The sequence below is a fragment of the Aythya marila genome, assembly GCF_965140915.1.
Source record: "Aythya marila genome assembly, chromosome: 1".
In the NCBI taxonomy this organism is placed as follows: Eukaryota; Metazoa; Chordata; class Aves; order Anseriformes; family Anatidae; genus Aythya; species Aythya marila.
The window spans coordinates 31757486-31780127 of NC_139042.1; the positions used below are offsets into that span (position 1 = coordinate 31757486).

The 22642-nt window shown below is 35.8% G+C and overlaps 1 protein-coding gene across 1 annotated transcript in view; it reads left to right on the forward strand.

Moving 5' to 3' along the window:
* Nucleotides 1-22642, forward strand: part of VWA8 (von Willebrand factor A domain containing 8) — a 188744-nt gene that overhangs the window by 41534 nt on the left and 124568 nt on the right. The window contains exons 10-14 of the mRNA XM_082784877.1: nt 5069-5200; nt 7145-7279; nt 7370-7447; nt 13484-13644; nt 14846-14959. Coding sequence (XP_082641003.1) covers nt 5069-5200; nt 7145-7279; nt 7370-7447; nt 13484-13644; nt 14846-14959 — 620 coding nt within the window. The remainder of the gene's footprint in view (nt 1-5068; nt 5201-7144; nt 7280-7369; nt 7448-13483; nt 13645-14845; nt 14960-22642) is intronic.

Consider the following 22642-nt stretch of genomic DNA (forward strand, 5'->3'; position numbering starts at 1 on the left):
TGCCTGCAAGAACCAGGATCTGGATGGAAATGCAGATTTCTGTCTGTTAACAAAGCAGTAACAGTCACTCCTGTTCTCAATATGCCTTTATTTGACGTTTGTTGTGTTATGTTTCCTCTATCAATTATACATAGTGTATGTCTTAATATTCTGTACCATCAGCCTCTTTCGTTTTCCATTACTTTTAATGAATTTTGTGTTGCATGTGCTTTTGCTTCCATTGTAAGACAGGTGGATTTGAATAGTAAAATCTTCTTCAGTGACTGTCTACTGTTAAACACCTCCTTATCACTTGAACATCTCTGTGTTAATTTTCAATTTTTTGGATATTCTTCCTCAGCATTAGTTTTACAAGCTTGTCCCTTTATATCACCACGTCCATATAATAGAATATTATTCTGTTCGCACACAACATATAGCGCTAAGCAGAGAATCTTAAAAAATGCAGAAAATAGCTGGTTGTACTGAGGAACTCCTGTTTATAATGATATTTTAGCAGTAGCAGTGCCAGAACTGTATTAAACATGAATAAGAAATGATTTTTTTCCATCCCACAAGAAATGTAAGGGAGAGGAGTCTGGCAGAAGCAAGGTGATTTATTATTCTACCCTCCTACAGATTTCCAAAAAGCATCCAGCTAATGTTTGCCACTGAAAACTGTTTTTTCTGTGTAACAGGATACAGTTAGGGAATATTAATTTTAGCTACGAAGGATTGAGAGTTGAAAAATGGTATACTTGAAATGTATTTGCAGTTGATAAGTTGATTTGTGAGGACTGAATCACTGTTTAACATTACCTAATGTTTAAAGAAAACAAAATCAAATTTCATATAGTAAAATGTAAAGTTTAGACATCTGAGTTGGAGACAGACATGGGGAAGTAGTGATCTCCCTGCTAATGAATCTTATTTTCAGGATATTGCCTGTTTCAGTCAGCAGCCAAAGATGAGAAGTGAGGTAGATGGCAGTTAGGCTGAACAGCAACTTCTGGCAGCTGTTAGAACCTGCGTATGTTTCTGGAAGATTTTCTATCCACCACGCACTGTCTTCCCAACCATAATCTTCATCTTAGGTAAATCTTTTCCATATATGCCTTCTTGTTCACTGGGACTCCACCACGTCCTGGGTATTTCTCATAATTCTAACTCTTGATTGTCAATTAATATGAACTATTGACTTACACCTTCCCTGCGATTAAAATTAATTTGTTACAGAATTAGTCCTGGATCCTTTGAAATGCAAATCTCTTGTTGAGTGGATCTAGATGGAGTTAAACTTGTCTTAGGTTTAATTCAGGCTATCTGTCTGCCAACTTTTTCGTATAATGTAAATGTGGCTCCTTGTGTCAAACTAGTTTGTGTTGAATAAAGTGTTCCTTGATTGCACACTAATCCAGCATCAGCAGTGATCATGAGAGCTGCTTATAAAGGTCGTTTGTACAAGGACTGTAGTTGGCAACATTCGTTATTCATTAGATTATTAATTTGTGATAAACAGGACAAATATACCAAAACAGATTTGAGAATGATGTGCCTTTGGGTACCCATATATGAAGTCACTGCATTTGGGAAACTGCATCAATTTCTATTCTGAAAGAAGATTTTAAATGTAGGAGCTCTTACAAAGGAAAGCATGACTTGATTTGAATTCTGGCCTTTAAAAATTATTCTATACATGAAATACTGGCATGACAAATTATTTTGACTGACAGATGAACATTTGAAATGCAATTCTGAGAAATAAGTCAAGAAGTTATATAACCTAAGCTTTTCCTTTAGAAGATTTAGATGTTGATAAATCACCAGCTTCAAGGAAAACAGCCTTCAGTGAAACATTCCTGAACAGTGAGCTTAAGTACATATGATGGTCTCTCACAGTCATGAAGTTTTCTTCCCTAGGTGCTATTATTGATAGGCATTTATAGAATTGGTCATCTGTATGGCAGTTGAGTTGGGTGGCTCACAAGAGGCTGCAGCTGTTCTGTATTCATTTCTTCATTGTTCAATAAGTTTTCAGTATTTTACTTCAGGTTCATCTGGGATTCGTGTTTTGACTTTTTAATTCTCACATGCCTTTTGCAGGGTTGCTTTTTTACTGTATAGGAAACATCCACTGTTTTATTTTATTTTTTAAAAAACTTCCAATGAAGAGAATCCTCCTATTAGATTTCAGAAACAACACATAGATGGGATTTGTTTTACTAAATGAGCAGCAGATCCCTTTTAGTTTACTGTCCAAGTGTTTAACTTTGCTCTAAGAACCATCTAGAATTTTTCTTAATGGTTTCATGTACTGATTAATTTTGCATTTAGGGTCTTAATCTTATATCAGGTATGAGCTTGTTTATTCCCTTTGACTCGTTTTTTCTTTTTTGTTTTCATTTTTTTCTTTGCACATCCTCTTTAACGTTGCCTGACCTCTTCCTCGAAATCTGTTTCCCTGCTTCACAGTAGGGAACCCCTTCAAACTAAAGAGGTACTCTCTCACGGAGAGTGGACCAATCCTTCAGAAACTTGGAATTGTTTTTCTTGTTCTGCTCAGTCTAAGATCTTTCTGTTGCAAATTGTGGTCTAAGGAAGGAATTGTTTCTGTTCTATCCCTCTACGTGACAAGCCCCTCTCCTCCCCCAGTCATTTATAATCTTTGGGTTTTTGCATTAATGAATGCTCTTGGTGCCAATACATACCATTGCAGTGGAACCTCTCCTTCAGACTTTCCCCATCTATCCTATCTTATGCTTGCAGTTCAGAGTTTGCTTGTAAAACAGTTCAGTCTCCTTCTTGCTTGAAAAAAACTTTTTCCCTCCGGTGAAGAGAATCTTCAGCAAAGATCAGTTGCTTCTGGATGCCTGCACATCTCTTTTTGAACAGCTTTGCTGTCCTGTGGGTTCAACAGAGTGGCTATCTGCAAATATGTCTCATTTAACCTCTCTGTTCCTTTGACCAGGTGGAGCACCAGAGTATTCTTTGCAGTTTCCCTTCTGAGATAGTACTGATCACTAGATGCTTCCAAGAGTTCAGAACTCCTCTTATTCCTTGTTTTGATTTTCGTAGCATGCCTATTCTCATATGTTTCTAGGCATGCAGAATGTGGCCTGATGGTTGCGGACTGCCAAACCTCTTCTCTTGTTTTAGGTGGCTAGTTTGTTCTTTTTTTTTTTTCTTTCCTCTTGAGTCTGAGGCAATGCGGCTGCCCATTTCTGGTTCTCCAAGTAAGTGTATCCCAAACTTACTGATACTGAATGTACTCAATAGTTGTCTTCCAAGCCACAAACATTTTTTCCTTTGCAACTATCAACTTGGATTCTATATAGAGGAAGTCATTTCCGGCTCAGACAAACTCGATGTGCTGTTCATCCATTTCATGCCACTTTCTGATTCCATATCTAGCTATTGTAATTCTAAAAGAACTACAGCAGAGGTCTGTTGCATCCTGAAAGCCACAAAGAGTTGTCTTGTTTGTTTGCTTCTCCTGTCCAGGTGTAAATGTGGTAATTTCTTTAATTACTAAATTATCCAGTTCAGCGGCATCTCTGTGCTAAAAAGTGATGATTCAAATGTGTCACACAAATTCAGTAAAGATCTGCAGAGAATGACAGCTATCTTTCAATTTTTGACCCTGCTTTGGGATCTTAAAGATGAACTGTAGGACCCTCAACAACATTAATAAATACATAAAATCACCTTCAGAATTTTAGACTCCCAAGACCTGCTACAGCTGTCTTCACATCATCACTGATTGACACAGAGGCTGCTGATACAGATAACCTTACAGCTTGCTCAGTTATTTCTTCTGTTGGTATCTGAGTAGGGGATTTTAGTGTACAGTTTGTGGTTTTGTGTACAAGCAGATTTGACCCCATCCAAAATGCCATTAAATTACCAAGAATATTAAAATTTCCTAATGAACGTGAGAGTGAGAACATCTGCAGTTCGTTTCACAGAACCATAGTTTGCGCATTTCTTCGAATCACAGGATGAGGTACTACTGTGATTCAGGCATTCGTTTTTGCTGCTGCTGTATAAATATTTAATGGCATCTGAAGCTATTATACTAAAAATACAGTTTGGGGCAGTCTTTCGCTAAAGTAAATGTACCTTAAACTCAAGTTTAAACTGGAAATTTATATCGGCTTTTGCTCCAGAGTGGAAATTTACAAACTGATGAAGAGCCAAAGTGTCTATATGAATGCATTTCAGTTTTCTTTCTAAACTTTAATAGGCAGTGCTGTGAATACTAGTAGTAATAAAACCACATACTTTTTAAGAATTATTTCACTTTAGTGACTTCTGTTTAACTTTTCTTCTAAGGAGTTGGACTGATACTTCTTTTTCTCCTGTTGATTCAGCTTTCACTCTGTTGGCACCATGACTTCAGTAGTTTTAGTGGGGTATTTTGGTGCTTGAGCCCCCCTGATAATGACTTCCCCTTCGCAACAAAATAGACTTTTTATAGGATTTTTTAAATGGTTTTCATGCTTTCTCTATACAGCATAAAATACAGTACAATGCTCAAAAGGAGATTGGGAAGACAAAAGTCTATTTCTTTATCTTTGTTATACCAAGAACATGCTGTGAAGGCTTAATTTGTACAGGTTATCCTCAGTTTTTGCCATGTGATAAGGCTGCGGGTCTACATAAATGTAATGTTTGATGGTTATTTTTATTGGCAGCCAGAAATTGAAATCTGCAGTTGGTTATAATGGCCTGCAAAGGTAGGTGTTCTATTATTGCATTTGCTAAAGTCTATCATCCATTTCTCTTATAATTTCAGTCTGAATAAGACTGCAAAGTCTCTGTATGTCATTTTAAATTTACATCTGTCATTACAGTCAGAATAAGTAAATGGTAGGTCTTTTTGGTTCGGTTTTAATGAATATGTAAAATATATAGGCTGTCAAGAAAGTGAACACAGGTACGTGAAGTAAAGTGAAGTTTAAGTAAATGGATTTAGGACTTCACAGGAAATTAATATTGAGTATGTTTCTGACCCTGTTATTGGAAGTACCAGATTTAAACAAGAAAATTGTATTTACTAATTAATTCCTCCAAACCTCTATTTTTACAGCGTTTTGAGCTTCAAGACTCAAAAAGCCATTTGCGCCCAAGAAGGATTACAAAAGTAGAAAGTGTGCCAGGAAACAAACCCTTCAAGGCTGATGTAACGGTCCAGATCGGTGAAAAGGAAGTGACATTCCAGGTAAGAATTCATATATTCATAAAACTCTATTTTGTTATCATAAACTTACTCAGGAATTTAACAGTTACACTTGGTACTGAAACTCATTTGCACTGAATATTTAATTTTTGGTAGTGTAACATTTTATTTCATTTTATACGTGCCCTTGTGTCCAAGAAGGCCAGTGGTATCCTTGAGATGCCTTAGAAAGAGTATGGGCAGCCAGACAAGAGAAGTTATGCTCCTGCTTCTGCTCAGCCCTGGTGAGGCCACACCTGGAGTACTGTGTCCAGTTCTGGGCTCCCCAGTCCAAGAGGGACATGGAGCCACAGGAGAGCCCAGCTGAGGGCTATGGAGATGATTAGGGAACTGGAGCATCTCTCTTATGAGGAAAGGCTGAGAGAGCTGGGCCTGGTTAGCCTGGAGAAGAGAAGACTGAGAAGGGATTTTATCGGTGTATATAGATGTCTGAAGAGATGGTGTCAAGGCGATGGGGTCTGACTAGTGCCCTGTGTAAGGACAAGAAGCAATGTGCACACGCTCAAACACAGGAAGTTCGATTTGAATATGAGGAAAAACATATTTACTCTGAGGGTGGTGGCACACTGGAACAGGTTGCCCGGAGAGGTTGTAGAATTTCCTTTTCTTGAGATACTCAAAACTTGCCTGGACATGATGCTGTGCATACTTGAGCAGGTGGGTTTGACTAGATGATCTCAAGAGGTCCCTTCCAACTTCAACTGTTCTCTGATTTTATGATTTATTAGAGCATGTTGATAAGCAATAAGATTATGGATAAGAAATATTTTATTTTTATATAAATGAGTCACATGTAGGAAAGTACAAGTTTAAGTATATCATGATAAAGCAAGTGCTGAAAAATGGATGAAAGGAAAATCTCTAATGCAATAAAAAAGCAAGTAATTTAGAATAATAGAGTACTTGTGATGCTCTTGGTGCTGCTTTCCCTTTTTTCTTTAATATAGCAATAGTCTGTCTATACTTCAAATAAAATCTAATGAGTGCTTGGTAATGTTCTGACACAGGATGTTGGGAAAATGGAACAAAAGTAATCACATCAAATATGATTAGTTTGAGTTTCTTCCGAAGAAGTTTATGACCCGCTAGGTGGTGAAATGAGGTTCTATTCAGGAAACAGACACTGATCTAAGAACTTGAATTTAATGTTGAATCTGGAGGCTGGAGAGTCTCTAAAAGAAGGTGAATTAGTGGGAGTTACAAAGAGATTGTTTTAACATTGGTGAGGAATATCTTCAGAGAGTTTGTACCATGACAATAAAAAGGGGAAGAGCAGCAAAGAGGAATTTGTCAGAAAAATTTAAATCTGTAAGGATCTGATTGGACTTTTTCTGAGGGGAAGGTTTTTGCTTTCATCTGACATGTAAATGATGCCTTCTGAAAATATGTCTGCACAGTGTCTCTTTGGGAACAGGAGGACAGTAGGAGTTTGAAGATGAAACAATTCCCAGTAGAACGAGAGGCAGAGCGAGTGTCTTAATGTGGAAGATAATTGAATATTTTTGCTCTCCAAAGTTCTGTAGCCCCTTCAGATTTTTTTTTCAAATTTTTCCTTCCCATTTGTTTTTCTCTGACAAGCAATAAATACCAGTGATTCTAATATTTTGTCTCCAGGATAAGCAGCCTCAAGTTCTTTGCACACCCCAGTACCATAATTGAATCGGTTCATGTTTTTGTTTTCTTGTTTTGATTTGTTGTTTTGTTTTCCATTAAGAGTGGGAGTAGGAGATGTAGAGGAAGTTGTTTATTACAAATTATACAACTTTTTTTTTTTTTTTTTTCAACAAAAGCTTTAGGCTTGATAATGACCATCATCTGCAAAATATTACAGTATTTTTGGAAAAGTGTAACTCAGTCCTCACTCAATCCTAGAGCTATCACAATATAGCTTATTTAGCGTTTTGTTTTGTTTTGTTTTCCTTATAGGTTCCAGCTGGGACCGGGATGTTAAAACAGCATTCTCAATCAGAAGCTTTCGTAAGGACTTCCAGCCATGATCAGCTGTTGGCAGAAATGATGCAATCCCACATGGTTAAAGATATGTGTTTAATTGGAGGAAAAGTAAGAATTTAAATTTATTTTTCCCTCCTTTCCACATGTTCCTTACAATGAAATCTTATTTATTTATCTATTTATTTATTAACTCTTTAGGGCTGTGGCAAAACAGTTATCGCTAACGAATTTGCTGATATACTAGGATACAGCGTAGAACCAATCATGCTGTATCAGGTAAGTAAACTATTGGTTGATGATCATGCTGTAAATATGATCCAAAATACAACGCACAGATTCTCTGTGTAATGTCATCTTCATATACAGCTGCAGCTTTTAAAATCACTGATAATCACCAATACACATTTAAAAATAAAAGAGGATAGAAAAGACTTCAAAGATAGCAAAGTTTTATGATCATTTTAGAGCATTTTTTAATTGGTTAGAATGCTCATCTAAAATAATCCCATTTTATTGTAGACCTAAACAGAGGGGGGGTACTATTGATGCTTACATATATTAATATATATAAAAATATTAATTCAACATTATTACGTATAAATTAGCCCCGATACTGTTTTACTTTAATTTTTTTGACTTCATTGGGAATACAAAAGAAAGATACATAACTTAAATGATTCTACTTATGTTTTGTTTATTTATCACAGTGATCTTTCTGTTAGCCACAGAGAACTGACATTTCGTTTTGTGATTTGGCATGACTGAGTGTCATAAAGAAAACTTTGTCCTCTGTATCTTCTCCTTTTCAGATCTTTTTTTCTCCTTTTGAAGTATGTTTCCTGCCTTTAGACCAGAGTGGTGACCCCTTGTAATTCATGTATATTGGAATTCTCTAGAATACCTATACTTTTTTTTTTTTTTTCCCTTATACTATTTAATTTTATAATGTATCACCATGATTAAAACTATTTTTATTGTTACAGAAGACAGCTTCTTTTAAATCCTTCTCAGGAATTTTTTATTTTTCACATTCTGTAGGTTTAATCTTCTTTTTTTTTTTTTAGTTTCTTCTCCTGTCTGTGTCCTCTTACAAGTTTGTTTTTTCTGATGCATATCACGTGGAATTTAAAACAATATTGTAATTTCTGTGCCTTTCCTTTTTTTTTTCTGCATTTTTGCTTAGCCTGATGATTACAGTTGTGGTGGGACTGCACTGCAGTAGAGAAGATGGTGTTTACATGTGATATACACATATTACATTGAATTAATATTAATGGTGCTCATTATTTGTCAGTGCTATAGCAAACAAACAGTAATCTTCAAGCTCTTAGCCTATCTGTTCCTAATTTATTTATGTTGTGGAAGGGGCCTTAGTATAGATGTAGCTTTAAAAATGAATTTTGGAGAGACGTGTTTATATTTTTCATGAGACACACTGGCTTAGTTGCCTTAGAATGGCAGTTATGGGATAAAATGATGAGGAAAGGGCCTCCTCCGTGAGCTTTGAAGGTGGTGACAAGATTATCTTACTGTAGCTGAGTTGGAGGAAGAAATTTACAGTAGCTGAAAAGGTAATGGCAGAGTAAATGTTTTTACTGAGTAAAATTTAAAGTTTAGTATTTACAAAGATAGAAAAAGCAGGAACGGTTCTAGACAGATTGGGCGTACAGATTAAGGGAATTAAGTTTTTTGGAGCTGTCAGTTGTCTCGGAGTGGTGGGCATGCTCTACATTTAGGGTTTTTTCCCCTTGGTTTCATCCAGACAACACTTCAGACTGTCTCACAGCACCAGAGTTTTTTGAAAACCCTGAGGTCTGTCCTGCTTAACAGTGATCTCCTGTAGGCAGCGGTCACTTGGTACTTGTTTGGAGAGTGTTGTTCAGTCTTAGATCTTGGTGAACTACAACCTCATGACATAAATAGAAAAAAAAAAAAAAGAGATTGAAAAGTGGAGTGACTGAATTTGATTTTTACAGTAGGGATCATACATGTAAGGTTTTCTTTATAACCTTGAGTAATGAAACTACTCTCAAATAAAATATGAAGTCAGGGGTATTCCATGACCTTGGGAGCCAAAATGCACCAAATATGACTGCAAAAGGGCTTGCAGTCATAAGTGATAATAGGCAATAATGTAGGGGAATGCTAGTCTGAGATGTAACGCAATATATTGGTCTCTTTCTTCCCTGTCCTTTGCTTATTTAATTTTTTCCTGGGCAGCATGGAGACCTTCAAAGGAGGAAACAGCAGCTGATCTGGATTTGCAATGGTGTGTAGGGAGAGAAGAGACGCTGACTAAAAGGGGCGGTGACACTGAAGGGTTGAAACAGACAAAAAAGAACAGAAAAGAGAGATATTAATGGTGATGAAAGAAGAAAAAGTCCATTTTATGTTTTCTTGAAATGGTGAGAACCTCTCCAGACAGGATCCCAATGCTTTTCCTTCCCCAAGAATGCCTTTAGCTTATAAAGATGCAGACACTGAAATGGTCTGTATAAATGGAGCTCTTTTCTTATGCCTTAACCTGCCCAGCTGTGAGCACATTTGGGATCCAAAGCTACACAACCCATCAGTGCTAGGTTGTGTTCGTGGTAATACATTTGGCTTCCCAGCAGCACCTGTTACCTCGTGTACAGTTGTATGTTAAGACAGGTGCATAACTTCTGGGTGAGAACTGTGTTGTACTTCTCCCTGCACTTATCCACGTAAACATATTTTTAAATCTCCTCAGGAAAAGAACTTTTGCATCTTGACAAATCCATTTAAGGACAAACACACCCTAACCCTTGTTTTTTGTACACGGTGTGGTATTGGGTACTCACCAGCAAAATTAGGCAATTATTTGGTCCTACAAGCTTAAAAATATGGCCACTATCTTTCAACATCCTACCTTTAATTAGTATGGCTTCACTGAATAGGAGCAGAAGACTTCCTTTTTGGAGATGCATGATAGGAGGAAGAGTTGCTGAAGAAATTAGTTACTCACTAAATGTCTTTCCTTCAAAGGGTCTGTAATTTGTACTGAAATAAAATCTAGGTCAGGGATTTGAAGCACTTTCTACTGAAGTGAACCTTTCCTTTGGTTTCACCAGGATTTAATCGAGTTAAAAGGGCAGAGGGTTTTCATAGAGGCTTTTTGGTGATACGAAACATCATTGCTAAGGCGAAAGAAAATGAATATTTGTGAGCTCAGCATTTGGTATAAATTAGAATTTATATTTTTATAAAATATTTTTATATTTTTGGTATAAATTATAAATTGTGTAGACATAGACATGACTACATAATGTCCAAATGTGCCTCTATGCGTCTATCTATTTCCTATGTGCAGTATCTTAGAAAATCTCAGAAGTTTTTACAGGAAGCCATGTGTAAAAAATGATTGCAGCTAAGCCATGCATCTTCTGTTATATTCTAAGGATGCTTTTGTTGTTGTTTTGATGTGTTGTTGTACACATCAGTGGCTTCGCACAGCAAAGTAGTAGCATAGGTTAATGACAGGGGCAATGTTAAATATTAATTGATACAGTAATTGACAATGAAGGCTATGAGAAGTTTAATGGAACAGATTTCTCTATTTTACTTCAAAAAATATCTTTCTGGCTCTTTTGAGACAGACCATATTGTGCTAATGTTTGATTCATCCTTTACATCCAAAGTTGATTTGAATAGTGTGAAGAGCCTTAGGTCTTTCTATTGATTTCACAGAAAAATCTCGAAAGCTTTTATGTCGTGAGGTTAGAATTGAATGTATCTAAACCAAGGGTTCCGAAATGTTTTGAGCACATAGATCATCCCTAACAGTTGTCCCACTGAACAATTCCTGTCTAATTCGTGATCTTTGACATCCTTATACAGATTTCTGATTATATACAATCCCACATAGGCAAATTCTTGCCAAAGAAACTCATCCTGATTAGGAAGGATTTGTTTTTAAGTTCTCCTACTGCAGTTAAGGAACAGCAAATGAAAAGCAGCAGCCAGCTAGTTTTGTGTACTGTAGCTAGAGAACTTTTGTTTTAAATTGTTTAAAATAAAACATTTTGCTTTTATTTTTATCTCTCCTCCTAAATTTTTAAGGCTAAAAAAGCAGTATTCAAAGTGATGTTACAACAATTTTCCGTCAACTTGCTCTTCCTTTCTCTCTTCTACAGCAAAAGCAATCTTTTAAGCACATCACTTGTGTTTGTGTACTGTGATGTTTTTGTTTCTAGGATTTCTTTTTTTTTGGTATGACTTCATAATTGTTCTTTACAAATTCCTTCCAATTTTTTATTTGAGAAATATTAACAAAATGTGAGTCCAAACTGGCATGAAAAGCAGGAAACAGAGCTTTTTCACCTCGTAATTGCCAAGAACATGATTAGCACAGAGAACCGTAGAAAATGGCTAAATGGGAGGCTTGGATTGCTATAGCTGCAAAAGGGAGGAAAGCAGTTACCCTGCTTGTATTCTCTCCTGAACTTCCTTTTTTCCTGGTATATGAGGTATTTTAGAAAGTAACCAATGCAATAAAGCATATGCTGAGTTACAATGACGGTTAGAAATGAAAATAAAAATTTTGTTTCATAAGGCAGTATAATTTTGCAATTGCTTTGCTTAAGTGGTGGTGGAGGAGTAGGGTTGGGTGAGGAAGTGATTCATACCTTTCTGTCATCTCCCCTCTAAAGGGAAGAATTTCTAGTGGCAGAATATTATCTTTTTATATCTCATAACATTATATTTATAATATTATGTATTAAAAATAAATTTAGAGTAAATAAATAGAAGCAGTAAATCGTTGCCATTAAAAACGTATTTGATCTTGGAGGTCTTTTCCAACCTTAATGATTGTATGAAAACAAACCCCTTACAGAGCTTGGGCAAGCGTTAAGTTAATGATGCTTCATTTCAGTTCATCGCTAAACTGAACCTAATGGATCCATTTAAATAAAGATATAAACATTCATTTTATTTCAAAAAATATTTTTGCAGCAAAATGCACTTATGAGTTTATCTTGAGAAAACTAACGTATGGTTCTCAAGCTGCTGGAATTACAGATAGACAACATTGTGCATAGCATATTAGGCTTCTGATAATTCACATTGGATGCTGTTTCATGCGTGTAGAGGTGAATTGTCAGAAGTTGTGTTAGTTGAATATTCACTTATACAGCATTTGCTAACTACAGAGTACACACTTCTGATACAAGTCCTAAAAATACTTAATTTTTTCTCTGGCTTTCATTAAAAGTGGCTTACTTAGTCTACGAAGTCACTAATAGAACAGTAGAATGCACAAACAGTGCATTAAAAAACAGAAGTATAATAATAAAAACACTGTTTTTGTGCATCTGAATGTGAGGCTCTAAATTATAAAAATTATACTGAAAGAATCAGACTTTGTCCCGTTATTTTAAGGCTTTTAAGGAAATGCAGAAAGAGGAAATGATTCAGGCCATATGATGTAATGTATTCTATTTTTATTCTTCAGAGGGTTTATAGTTGTGAAAAGGACATATGCAAAAGCTACAGCTACAATAGCAAATATTTTTCTCATCTGATTTTAGGTTAAGTTCTGTTCACAGCACAGACTGAGGAAGGAATTTCATCTTTCAGGCCACAAAATTGCTATTACATCCTTGTTGCTGTAGTGCATACCTGTTGTAATGGAACATTCAAAATATTTATACTGGAGGCTATACGAGATTTTGTCTTTGGTTGCAATTTATTCCCCAAGTCTTACTTTGTGATGCTCTACATACTTTTGGTATTGTGTTTGTTACTGGCTCCTTTCTTATCCTGTCCTTTCTTCTCTGACGAGCTTCCGCTGTACTTTTCTTCTAAGAAGTACAATGTCACGCTCTTTTGTGTTATGATGTTACTTTAGGATTAATGATGAAGTCTTTGCTCCTTCAGGTGATTTCTTCTATATAAAATGAATGACTTCTGTTTGCGCCAGGTGTAACTTGCTGCCCCCTTCTGTACACGAAACTGTACAAGTTCTCATGAGCTCCCATTACATTTAAGGCAAAGGGAAAAAAAAAAATAAAATAAAAATAAAAAAGGCTTTTTTTCTAGTTTCAGAGGGGTCCATGAGGTGATACTGGCAAGCCTAGAACTTTCAAAGACTATTTAACATAACACGTGTGTGAATGTTCGTGTGCGTGTGTGCATGTTTCTAATACTCTTTCAAAAAGTAATTGGAGATTTCCTGCTAATCTTCTTTGGGTATATTGTCAGGAAAAGCAGAATGTAGTTTTATAAAGAGAAAGCAGGTACCTGTAGAAGAATGCAATACAGTATAAATATATTCTTCTGATGAATTGGCAGGACATGACAGCCAGAGATTTGCTACAGCAGAGGTATACTCTTCCTAATGGGGACACTGCTTGGAGACCATCGCCGCTTGTTACTGCTGCCCTGGAAGGAAAGCTTGTTATTCTTGATGGCATTCATCGAATTAACCCTGGCACTCTAGCTGTACTTCAAAGGTCAGGATACAAGCATGGATAAGTTGCATGCACATCATCTGCTTACTGAGCACATGCCTATTGAGAAATTAAGTTTCTTCTGGTGAATATGAGTTCATAACTTCAGAATACTGTAAAAATCAAGATGAGCAAGTTTGATAGAACATATAACATTCAGTCTTTACATACATGAAAGCAGAAGCAATTCTTTTATGTTCTTTAGAAGTCTAAAAGTACAGAAAATTTCAGCTCTCTGTAAATACAGTGTGTAAGTCTGAATTGAAGAATGGTTTTACTCCACACTTATCAAATCTAAAAATTAGTAGTATTTGCACAATGATTTGAAAATGCAAGATGTCAGAAAATATTTAAAATACTGTGAATGCATTCTGCTGCTAAATAAAATGCAATCATTAGTAACATGTAAAAGCATTCTTTATTTTGATTGAAAAGAACTCCTTTGGAATATTATTTCACAATTCAGTAAAAAAATAAATTAAACTTCCCAGAAGCAAAAGTAGTAATATCAGATACTATATTAATAATAATCTGTAACATCAGGTCAAATATGTCTTGTACTTTGTTGACCTGAGTTGTGTAATGCCATTCATAAACTTACAGGACATAAGTAGCTTTAAAAGCAGGTTGTAGCAAAAACATTTTATGAATTTGATTATTGTATATATACAGAGGAGAGTAGGCAGAAGAAAGAATGCTAGCCTGTTCTTTCTCTTTTTAAATCAGTTTATCTTTACCTTCTGATTTTTCTCCTAAGACATGCATGTGCTGTATCTACATACATATAATCAATGTCTGCATTACAAAAAAAAAAAAAAAAAAAGCTGTGTCTCTATGTATATTACTCATTAAAACCGATTGAAATATGTTGCTTCAGGAAACAAACCAGAAGTATATTACTTGGTACCAGTATGACTAAATGGCTGTTTAATATCACTTAATTTGAAAGATTTTTTTTCTTTCATTTTCTCATTATTTTCTATTTAATCAAGGTTTACTAACTGACTTTGCATTGAAACTATTTACTAATGCAAATTACTTTATCTTCACACCTGGATGCATCTTAAACTGCTATAACTTCTTTTTTATAATGACCTGTGTTAACTGAGGTAGCTTTTTTTTTTATTAAAAAAGTATTGGTTGAAATAAGCATTATAGAAGGAAATTAAAGGCTAGATAAAGCTTATCTTTTATTTTCAAACAGACTAATACATGACAGAGAACTGACCCTCTATGATGGCACCAGATTATTAAGAGAAGACAGGTATCAGAACGTAAAAGAAGAATTACAGATCACTGATGAGAAACTACAGGAAAGGTAAAGTGTTGGCTATGACTATAGAATGCAAACAGCTTTTCATCCTGTAGAGCACTTAATCTCCTTTATTTTATTACAAAAACATCTTGCAAAATGCTTCCCTCTTAAAATGATACCTTTTAATCACTAAGAGGGCATACTTTAAACGCCAGTTTCCTCGTGATGGTTTGTTGTTTGGTTGTTTGTTGGTTTTTTTTGGCATGAGAAAATTATATCCTGTTTAGAGTGCTCAAACTAAGAGAAAATCAGTAAATATCCTTCAACAAGGAGGGGCTAGAAATTGAAGAGAAATAGTAAGTACATAAAAATAAAGATGTAAAAGAATATAAGTCTTAATTTTGGAACATTTTATTAACAGCACCTGAAAATAAAGCTAAACTGAAATTAAATATAGCTTGTTACTTCCTTTTTCTTCATTAACTAGAAAGCTGGTATTTAATTTACAACTAATATGGAGCAGGAAATCCTAAGGATGGGTTGGGACCCATTATGCTTATGCTTTTTGTTTCTTCACTTCCACTTGTCTGCTAAAAACATTCCACAGATAGAAAAGGTCTCTCCGATTGCCACTCCTGATATATAGTCAAACACTGATGACAAACTGCAGTTACTGGGAAGGATACTGTAGAGTGTACTCTAAGACAAATGCAATCTAATATTCAGGCATATACAAAATAAGCAGTATCTAAGAAGCTAAACGTGCTGTGTTTTTTAAATGGCTCAAATCTCCGAAAAAAAACATTTGAAGTGTCAGATGACTGTGCTCACATTTACACTGCAAGATGTGTGTGCTCCCAAGCTTTCCAGAGACGTTCTCAGTTCTGGTAGGGATGCACTCGTGATGCGCAAACTCTTCATATGTACAACCCCCTTTTTCTCTTAATTGTCATGCTCAGTACAATTTTTTTGCTTTGATCTTCTTCATAGTCTACCCTTTAGAACTACGACTTTAAAAAAGTAGTTTTTCTTTTATTGCATAGTTGTTTTGCTATTTCTGGTTCCCCTTTGATCTAAAATACTGCACCACTGAGTTTTGTGAGAGGGGGTGTGTGTTGTTTTTTTTTGTTTGTTTTTTGTTTTTTAAGAACTTCATTTTAAATTTAAAGTCTTCTTTCACATTTATTTATTTGCTTACTTTTTGGAAGATATGATGTAATCTAAGCCTGTTTGTTGCTACTTGTATACAGGCTGCTGCAGCCATACGGCTAGCTAGATGGGCATTTCCAGCATTTGTTTTATGAGTAAAGAACTATATATCAGTGAAGTGTTCATAAGGATTTTAAGCCCAAACTTTGAAAAGAGAAGCAAAAAAAATCTCTAAGGATCCATCTTGGCATTTCATCCCGACTTTGTGTTCAACTTTGTACTTCAGTGTAGATCTACTGAAATACTGTGCACAGCTTTTTGCTACTTTGGAGGCCCCAAGAGTCCTTCTTGGTCTTCCTCAGTAGAGTGTCCCTCTTGCCTTCAGATCACAAAGGCTTTTACCTAGCCTTTAGCTAGCCTTTACCTAACTTTAAAAAGTTAGCCTTTTACGCAACTTTAATGTTTTGCAACAGAGAGGTTATTGTAGATTGGTAAGAACTAAATGACCTATTTGCCTGACCATGAGCTTTCATTCTAAAAGAGGGGTGACTTGTCTTCACTCTACTGAAGACAAGTTAAAGTAGTGCAAAAATCTTTCAGCTTCTTTGTTTTGGCTGTGGTCTTCAGTATCAGTGGACCACTCATCTGTACAGAGGGTGCTGTACTGGTCAGATCTTGAGGAATTGAAGGTTTTTCAGGACCTGATCCTGTACCTAATGTTTTTGGTCTGATAATGTATTCTGAAAACATCACTACCTTTCACTTGCTCCAGGCTGTGATGGCAGGAGTTGTTCTTTGATTCCAGCACTGCAATCCTCCCTGCTATTCCTCCTTTTCAGCAGCAGTTACCTGTCACTGTAAGCTTCGGTACCTTCCAGTGTCGCAGAATGGCTGTGCAAAGTGAGGTGTTCTTCCCAGACACCTTCTGATCAAATGTTATCTGGGTTCTGACAGCTGATTTAATCAGTGCAAGAAAACAGGAAGGCACAAACCATCCATCATTCGCCTGCAAAAAATTGCCTTGTGGAAATAGTGTATAGAATACATTGTACCTTGAATTTATGAGCAAATATCCTGGGCAGTTTCTTGCTTCCAAGACATGACTGGGAGTTGCTTTCCACACTGATGAGAAATACGGTGTGTTTTGCTGTGTAATAATGGCTTCGACTGTGTTTCTGATACTAAAGTTACACAGAAAGAGTTTTATTTATCCAGATTTTCTGAATTGGACTGAAGTAAATTCAGTACAATTGCTCTTTCCAAGGCCTGCAGAATATACATTGTCATTCCTCTTTCTGCTGAGACTTAATTTGGGTTGTTTGCTGAGTGGCACATGAAAACTTCTGTTACTCTTCCAATAAGGATTTCCCTGTGGAAAGTGGTTTCAACTTTTATTTGAACCAAAAGTCTTTTTTTTTTTTTCCTCTCCTAAATCTTGCTCAGACTTCAGTTCTCATTTATATATTGGAAATCAATATATGCTTTAAGTTTGGCACACAGAATACATATTTTAGAGTTAACAAAAGTATTTTTTTTCTTTTGTTATTAACGTTTTAATAGCTACCTGATCTCACATGTTAAGGTAGTTCTTAGGAGAAACAGTGGAAGAGGAAAACACATACTGAGAGGTACAGCAGTGATTTAGTGGAAGTGCATTGACAGAGTTTTTAAGTCTCTGAACAGTCAAGCAGGGCCTAAATGAGTTAGCTAAAAATAGTCATAAATGGAGGAGATGAAAGAATAAGATAAAAAGGAGTATTTCTGAAGGACCAGGATTTGAAGAAAAGAAGGCAAATGCCTCATTAGGAGATCATTAGATTAGGGGAGGGCAGGATTTGGGGAAAAGCACTGATTAGGGACTGGAAGGTGGCTGTGATAGCGAACTGGTACCTTCCTGCTATCTCTAAGAGAAACTGAGTACATGAGGTATATGCTCCTTTTTTTTTTTTTTTTTTTTGATTAAGATCATCATTACTGTGCATGTGTGCATGAGACAGAATGGTGTGGGGTTTCTCTCTTCTGCACTACTTGCAGTTATTCATGAAATACATGAAATACAAAAAACCTAACTGTTCCTCTGTGTTGCCTCAATTAAAAACTGACAAATGAGGTGGCCAGATTGTAAGTTCCATACATACAAATATATCTTTCATAATGGAAAAGAACAGCTGACGATGATTTTTAGTAGACTACTGGGGCTCAGATTTTAATAGAAAGTCAGTTTTCAAGTTCCATTCATAAAATGCTATTTCCTGATAGGTAAAAGGAGTACTGTTCTTAAACAAGGAGATAAAACTTCTGTAAACATTTTTTTGTGTGTGTTTATAAGAGGATTTGAAACACCTGAAGATTTTTCTGGTAAAAATTTGAGATGTTTATGGAGAAGTTCTAGGGGATCCCCTTTTCAGTGCAGCAAGATATATTTTTTACAAAGCTTTCATGTCCCTATATGAAAATGATAGAGAAAATAATACAATTATTTTTCACAGTTTTATTTCCTTTAATTTTTAGTGTTTCAAGAGTAATGATACTCACAGATTTTGCAGCATTCTTTTTTATTTCTGCTACTACCTGTATCACTTAATGATAAGAGGTTCTTTTATTTTTTAAATAAAGGGATGGTATTTCAGATCGCAATATGGCCAAAGGAAATTACAGGCCTCACATTATATAGAATGTGAACAGTATTATACTAAGTAATGTGAAAGTGCTTAGACTATAGCAGTGTTATTAGCAATGTCAGACAAAGGGGAAATATTGCTTGCTGTTCACATTTGTTTCCACATTTTGCTGGTTTTAATACCATTTTTCATAAATCAAATTTCTGACAACTTCATTTAAAAGTATGACTACCTCTCTAAGAGCTAATAAAATATATTCTTATTTTTAATTATTTTAATTACTGACTTTGAGTTACATGTTCACAGATCATTTCATTACATTTCTGTGTCTGTCACATCCACTAGCATTTTCCTGAGAAGGGCTTCAGACTGGTGGGTCAATAGCTCTAGCAGGAATGACAAAGGGAACTTGAGTATTTTTGTTTATAATTTAGGGAGAAGAGGAAGAAAAAAAAGCTGCCCCTAAGAAAATGACAAATGGTCTAGATTATCTTAGAGGTCTTTTCCGACCTAGATGATTCTATGATAGAAGAAAATTATAGCTGTTGATTACTTGTTAGTTGAATTATTGTGTAAGAAAAAATCCATTCATCCACTGTGCATATCCAAGATTTCTGCATAGATCTTCTTATGAAATGAATAATTACTTAATTGAGACAGATGCTGTAGAGTGGCTTTTACATGGCTTTTACAAGACAGGCAGTGAGGTGCTGGTTTGTCTTATGAGGCAGTCTTTTAACCTGTTTGGGTGGATAATCCACCCACACTCCCAGCGTGCATACAGATGATAAGGCTTTGGTGTGGTGGGCAGAAAGCCATCTATCACAAGAAAATCTAGAAATATGTATATAATAAGAATTGTTCAGAAGCTCATAACGTATGTCTAGTTTTAATACTCTGCAGGCAGTAGATTATTTTCCATGTGATTAGGTTGAAAGGCAACATATATAGTAGATGAGACAAATATAAAATGTGGCAGAAAGTGAATTTTGAAAACAATGAATGTTTTTAACTGCCTACATTTTCTAGCTTTTACTTTGTTCTTTTGCTATGCTTTTTTTCTTTTCTTTTCTTTTCTTTTTTTTTTTTTTCAGCTTAGTGGCTTTCCAGATAAAGTAATCTGTTAAATTTAGAATATTGTGAAATTGAAGAAAAATAGCAAGGAAAAAATGATAGGTCATTTGTGATCCTAGCATTACTACAACTCCTAACTCATAATATTGCTTTTATTTTGAAAGAGTGTGAGATTTATAAAACCATGCTACAGCAATAGACAACTAAACCCAGTTTGGTTTTGCAAGGTGGCATTAGGAATGCCATTCTGCATCGTTTTGGTTCTTTTGGGAACTTCACTTGCTTTGAACCATGTGTCAGTAACAAGAAAATCTTTCCCTAAAACCATTCTGAGCAGTCTGCGTTCTGATCTTCCTCTCGAGCAGTGGTGGTAATCCTTGGTTGGAATTAAACACTGATGTCAAAAGGACACGGATATTAGTACAAGAGAGCACTCTGCTATCTCTGTTATCAATAAACATGTAATAGAAAGAGAAACGAATGGAGGCTCTCTGCACTAATCCACTAAAACCAGGTTTTCCTACTGTGTTAGAGTTTCAATAATTTTAAGTGTTTTAGAAAAAGGTGGTTTTGTTTTTGTTTTTTAAAAAAAGTTTTTAATAAGATGCGTTTATTTGGCCTTCATCTGCAAAGAATACAAGATGTCAAAGATCTTTGTTTTATGAAATAGAGCTCCATATAGTAGCTTCATATTCTATTCCTTTAGGGACTTGATCTGTAATACTGTGGAGCAACTTTGAAGCTCCTCAGTTGCTATCATGGACAGATGGAGCATTCATAGCATTGCAGGATCAGGTCATTTATGACTTTTTTTTTTTTAATAATACACTTACCTTGACATTTTTCAACATTTCAAACATCAGTCCAAACAATAGCTTTTGAAGTATCCAGGTAGTTTTATCCATGTTTACAAACAGGAAAACAATAGCGGGGGTGTTGTGATCTGTCAAAACCTAGAGTATACTTCAGTAGCTTTAACTGATACCACCAAATTAGCTTGCCTTTACTTTATCTCCTTTCCTCCAGCTTCTCTGCATTCTCTCCCTGACTGTCCCCACCATACTCTCTGAATTAGGTGTTAATGTGGATGTGATACAAGAGAGATGTGTTTCCTTTACGATGGAAAGCTGATGGCTTTTTTGCTCTTATGGTATTGCAGAAGGACCAGAATTGGTCCTGGGAATTTAGGTAATTATAGGAGGGTTGTTTTTCTTCTTGGTAATGGGGGGAAAGGTGAGCCTGGAAATGTATGTATTTATCCTATCTAGGGATCATTTTCTTCTATAATGAAGTTGGCCAATGTTCCCTGACCTTCTTTTATGCTTAGTGACGGTGACATTCCTATTGGTTCCTCTTTCATGTGATGTTTTCAGACATCTATTTCTGTTTTTATCAGTCAGGGAATAGCTTCTAGGCTTATGACTTTCAGCTGAGAATAACTCATGCCACCCCCCTGTGTTTGCTTTGATACAAGAGTCTGTTTGCTGTAATGACTCTGTTGTATTTCATTGTTGTGACTAACAGATGAGCCTACTACACAGTAGACTTGATAATTTATATTTAATGGTCATATTGTGTCTTAGGATTTTATTGCTCATACACCCTCATTTTCCCCCTCAGTTTAACCAGGAGGAATACTTGCCTCCAATAGTTCTGATTTCAAATGTTGTAATTTATATGGGAAATGGCTCATGATAACAGGCATATCTAACAATATAAGCTAATTCAATTTCACTTGCTTTTCTTTTTCCAAATTAGCACCTGCTATTTTAATAAGTGTACTGAAAAATTAATTGTTGTAAACAAGGCCCTTCTTGCATAATTTGACTGTCTTTCATATCTGACTTGTTACTGTCTACTCTTACTTCTACAGATCATGAAGTTGTGCTGACGAATGAGTAGAAATGAATTCCCAATCCAAAGATATGATAATATTACATAGATAAGACAGGCAAAAGATGTGAAGAACACCCAAAACAGGTGCAGCAGTCTTCTACTGCCCTAACACATGCATCCAGCAGTGGTATATTTAAGCTTGAGTTGGTTGCAGTGAGCTCCCGTTATCTTCTGTGGAATGAAATAGGCAGGCATTTAAGAGACGGTTACTCACCAAATCCTACAGTGTGAAATTTACACAGTGAAGAGTGGATGCATTGCTACAGGAAGCTGTGGAGACAGAGAGGATGATGAAGTTCAGAAAGGGATTAGACAAATCTAAGGATAAAAGGGCATTAAAACAAATAAAGATCAATCCCTAATATCCTTGAATGCATGATTGTGGGTGCTGGGAAAGTGCGAGGGGAATTAAATGCTGATAGTAGTTTATCACATAAGCCTTGAAAAAGGCTTCCCCAAGGAGCATCTCCAGCTGCCACCATCAGAGACAGAACATTTAGCTAGATGGATAGATTGAAGGACCCAGTAAGTTGTTTCTTAAATTCTTTAGATCTTAAGCAGGTCTTTGAGGGACCTGTTTCCCTGTGCTAACTTGAAAATGAGTCAAAGGTGAGGTGACTGGCCTGGCCTTTGAAGTATAAATTTCTGAGATATTATGAAGTTGGGTGCATTAATCACACCCCAAGCGACTAGGTGATTTTCCAGGGGCTGCAGAGAATGTCAGTAAGTTCCTAAAGTGTTACTAAATCCATCTCTTTGTGATATCAAGGCCAATCTTCACAGTTTTATCCTTTCTGTCAGTCTAATCGAGTAAAAGAAATTGTCATTACTGCAGCTTCAGTAGATGATGTTCTCTCCCTGATTTGCCTGTTAGACATACTGCTTTAGGTAAAGCACTTCTAAAAATCTTACCAAATTAATGAGATGTGTCCATCTGGGATATAGAAACCAGTAAACCGTACCCTAGTTGCTGGTATCTTGCCCATCACGAGACATGCAGGTCATC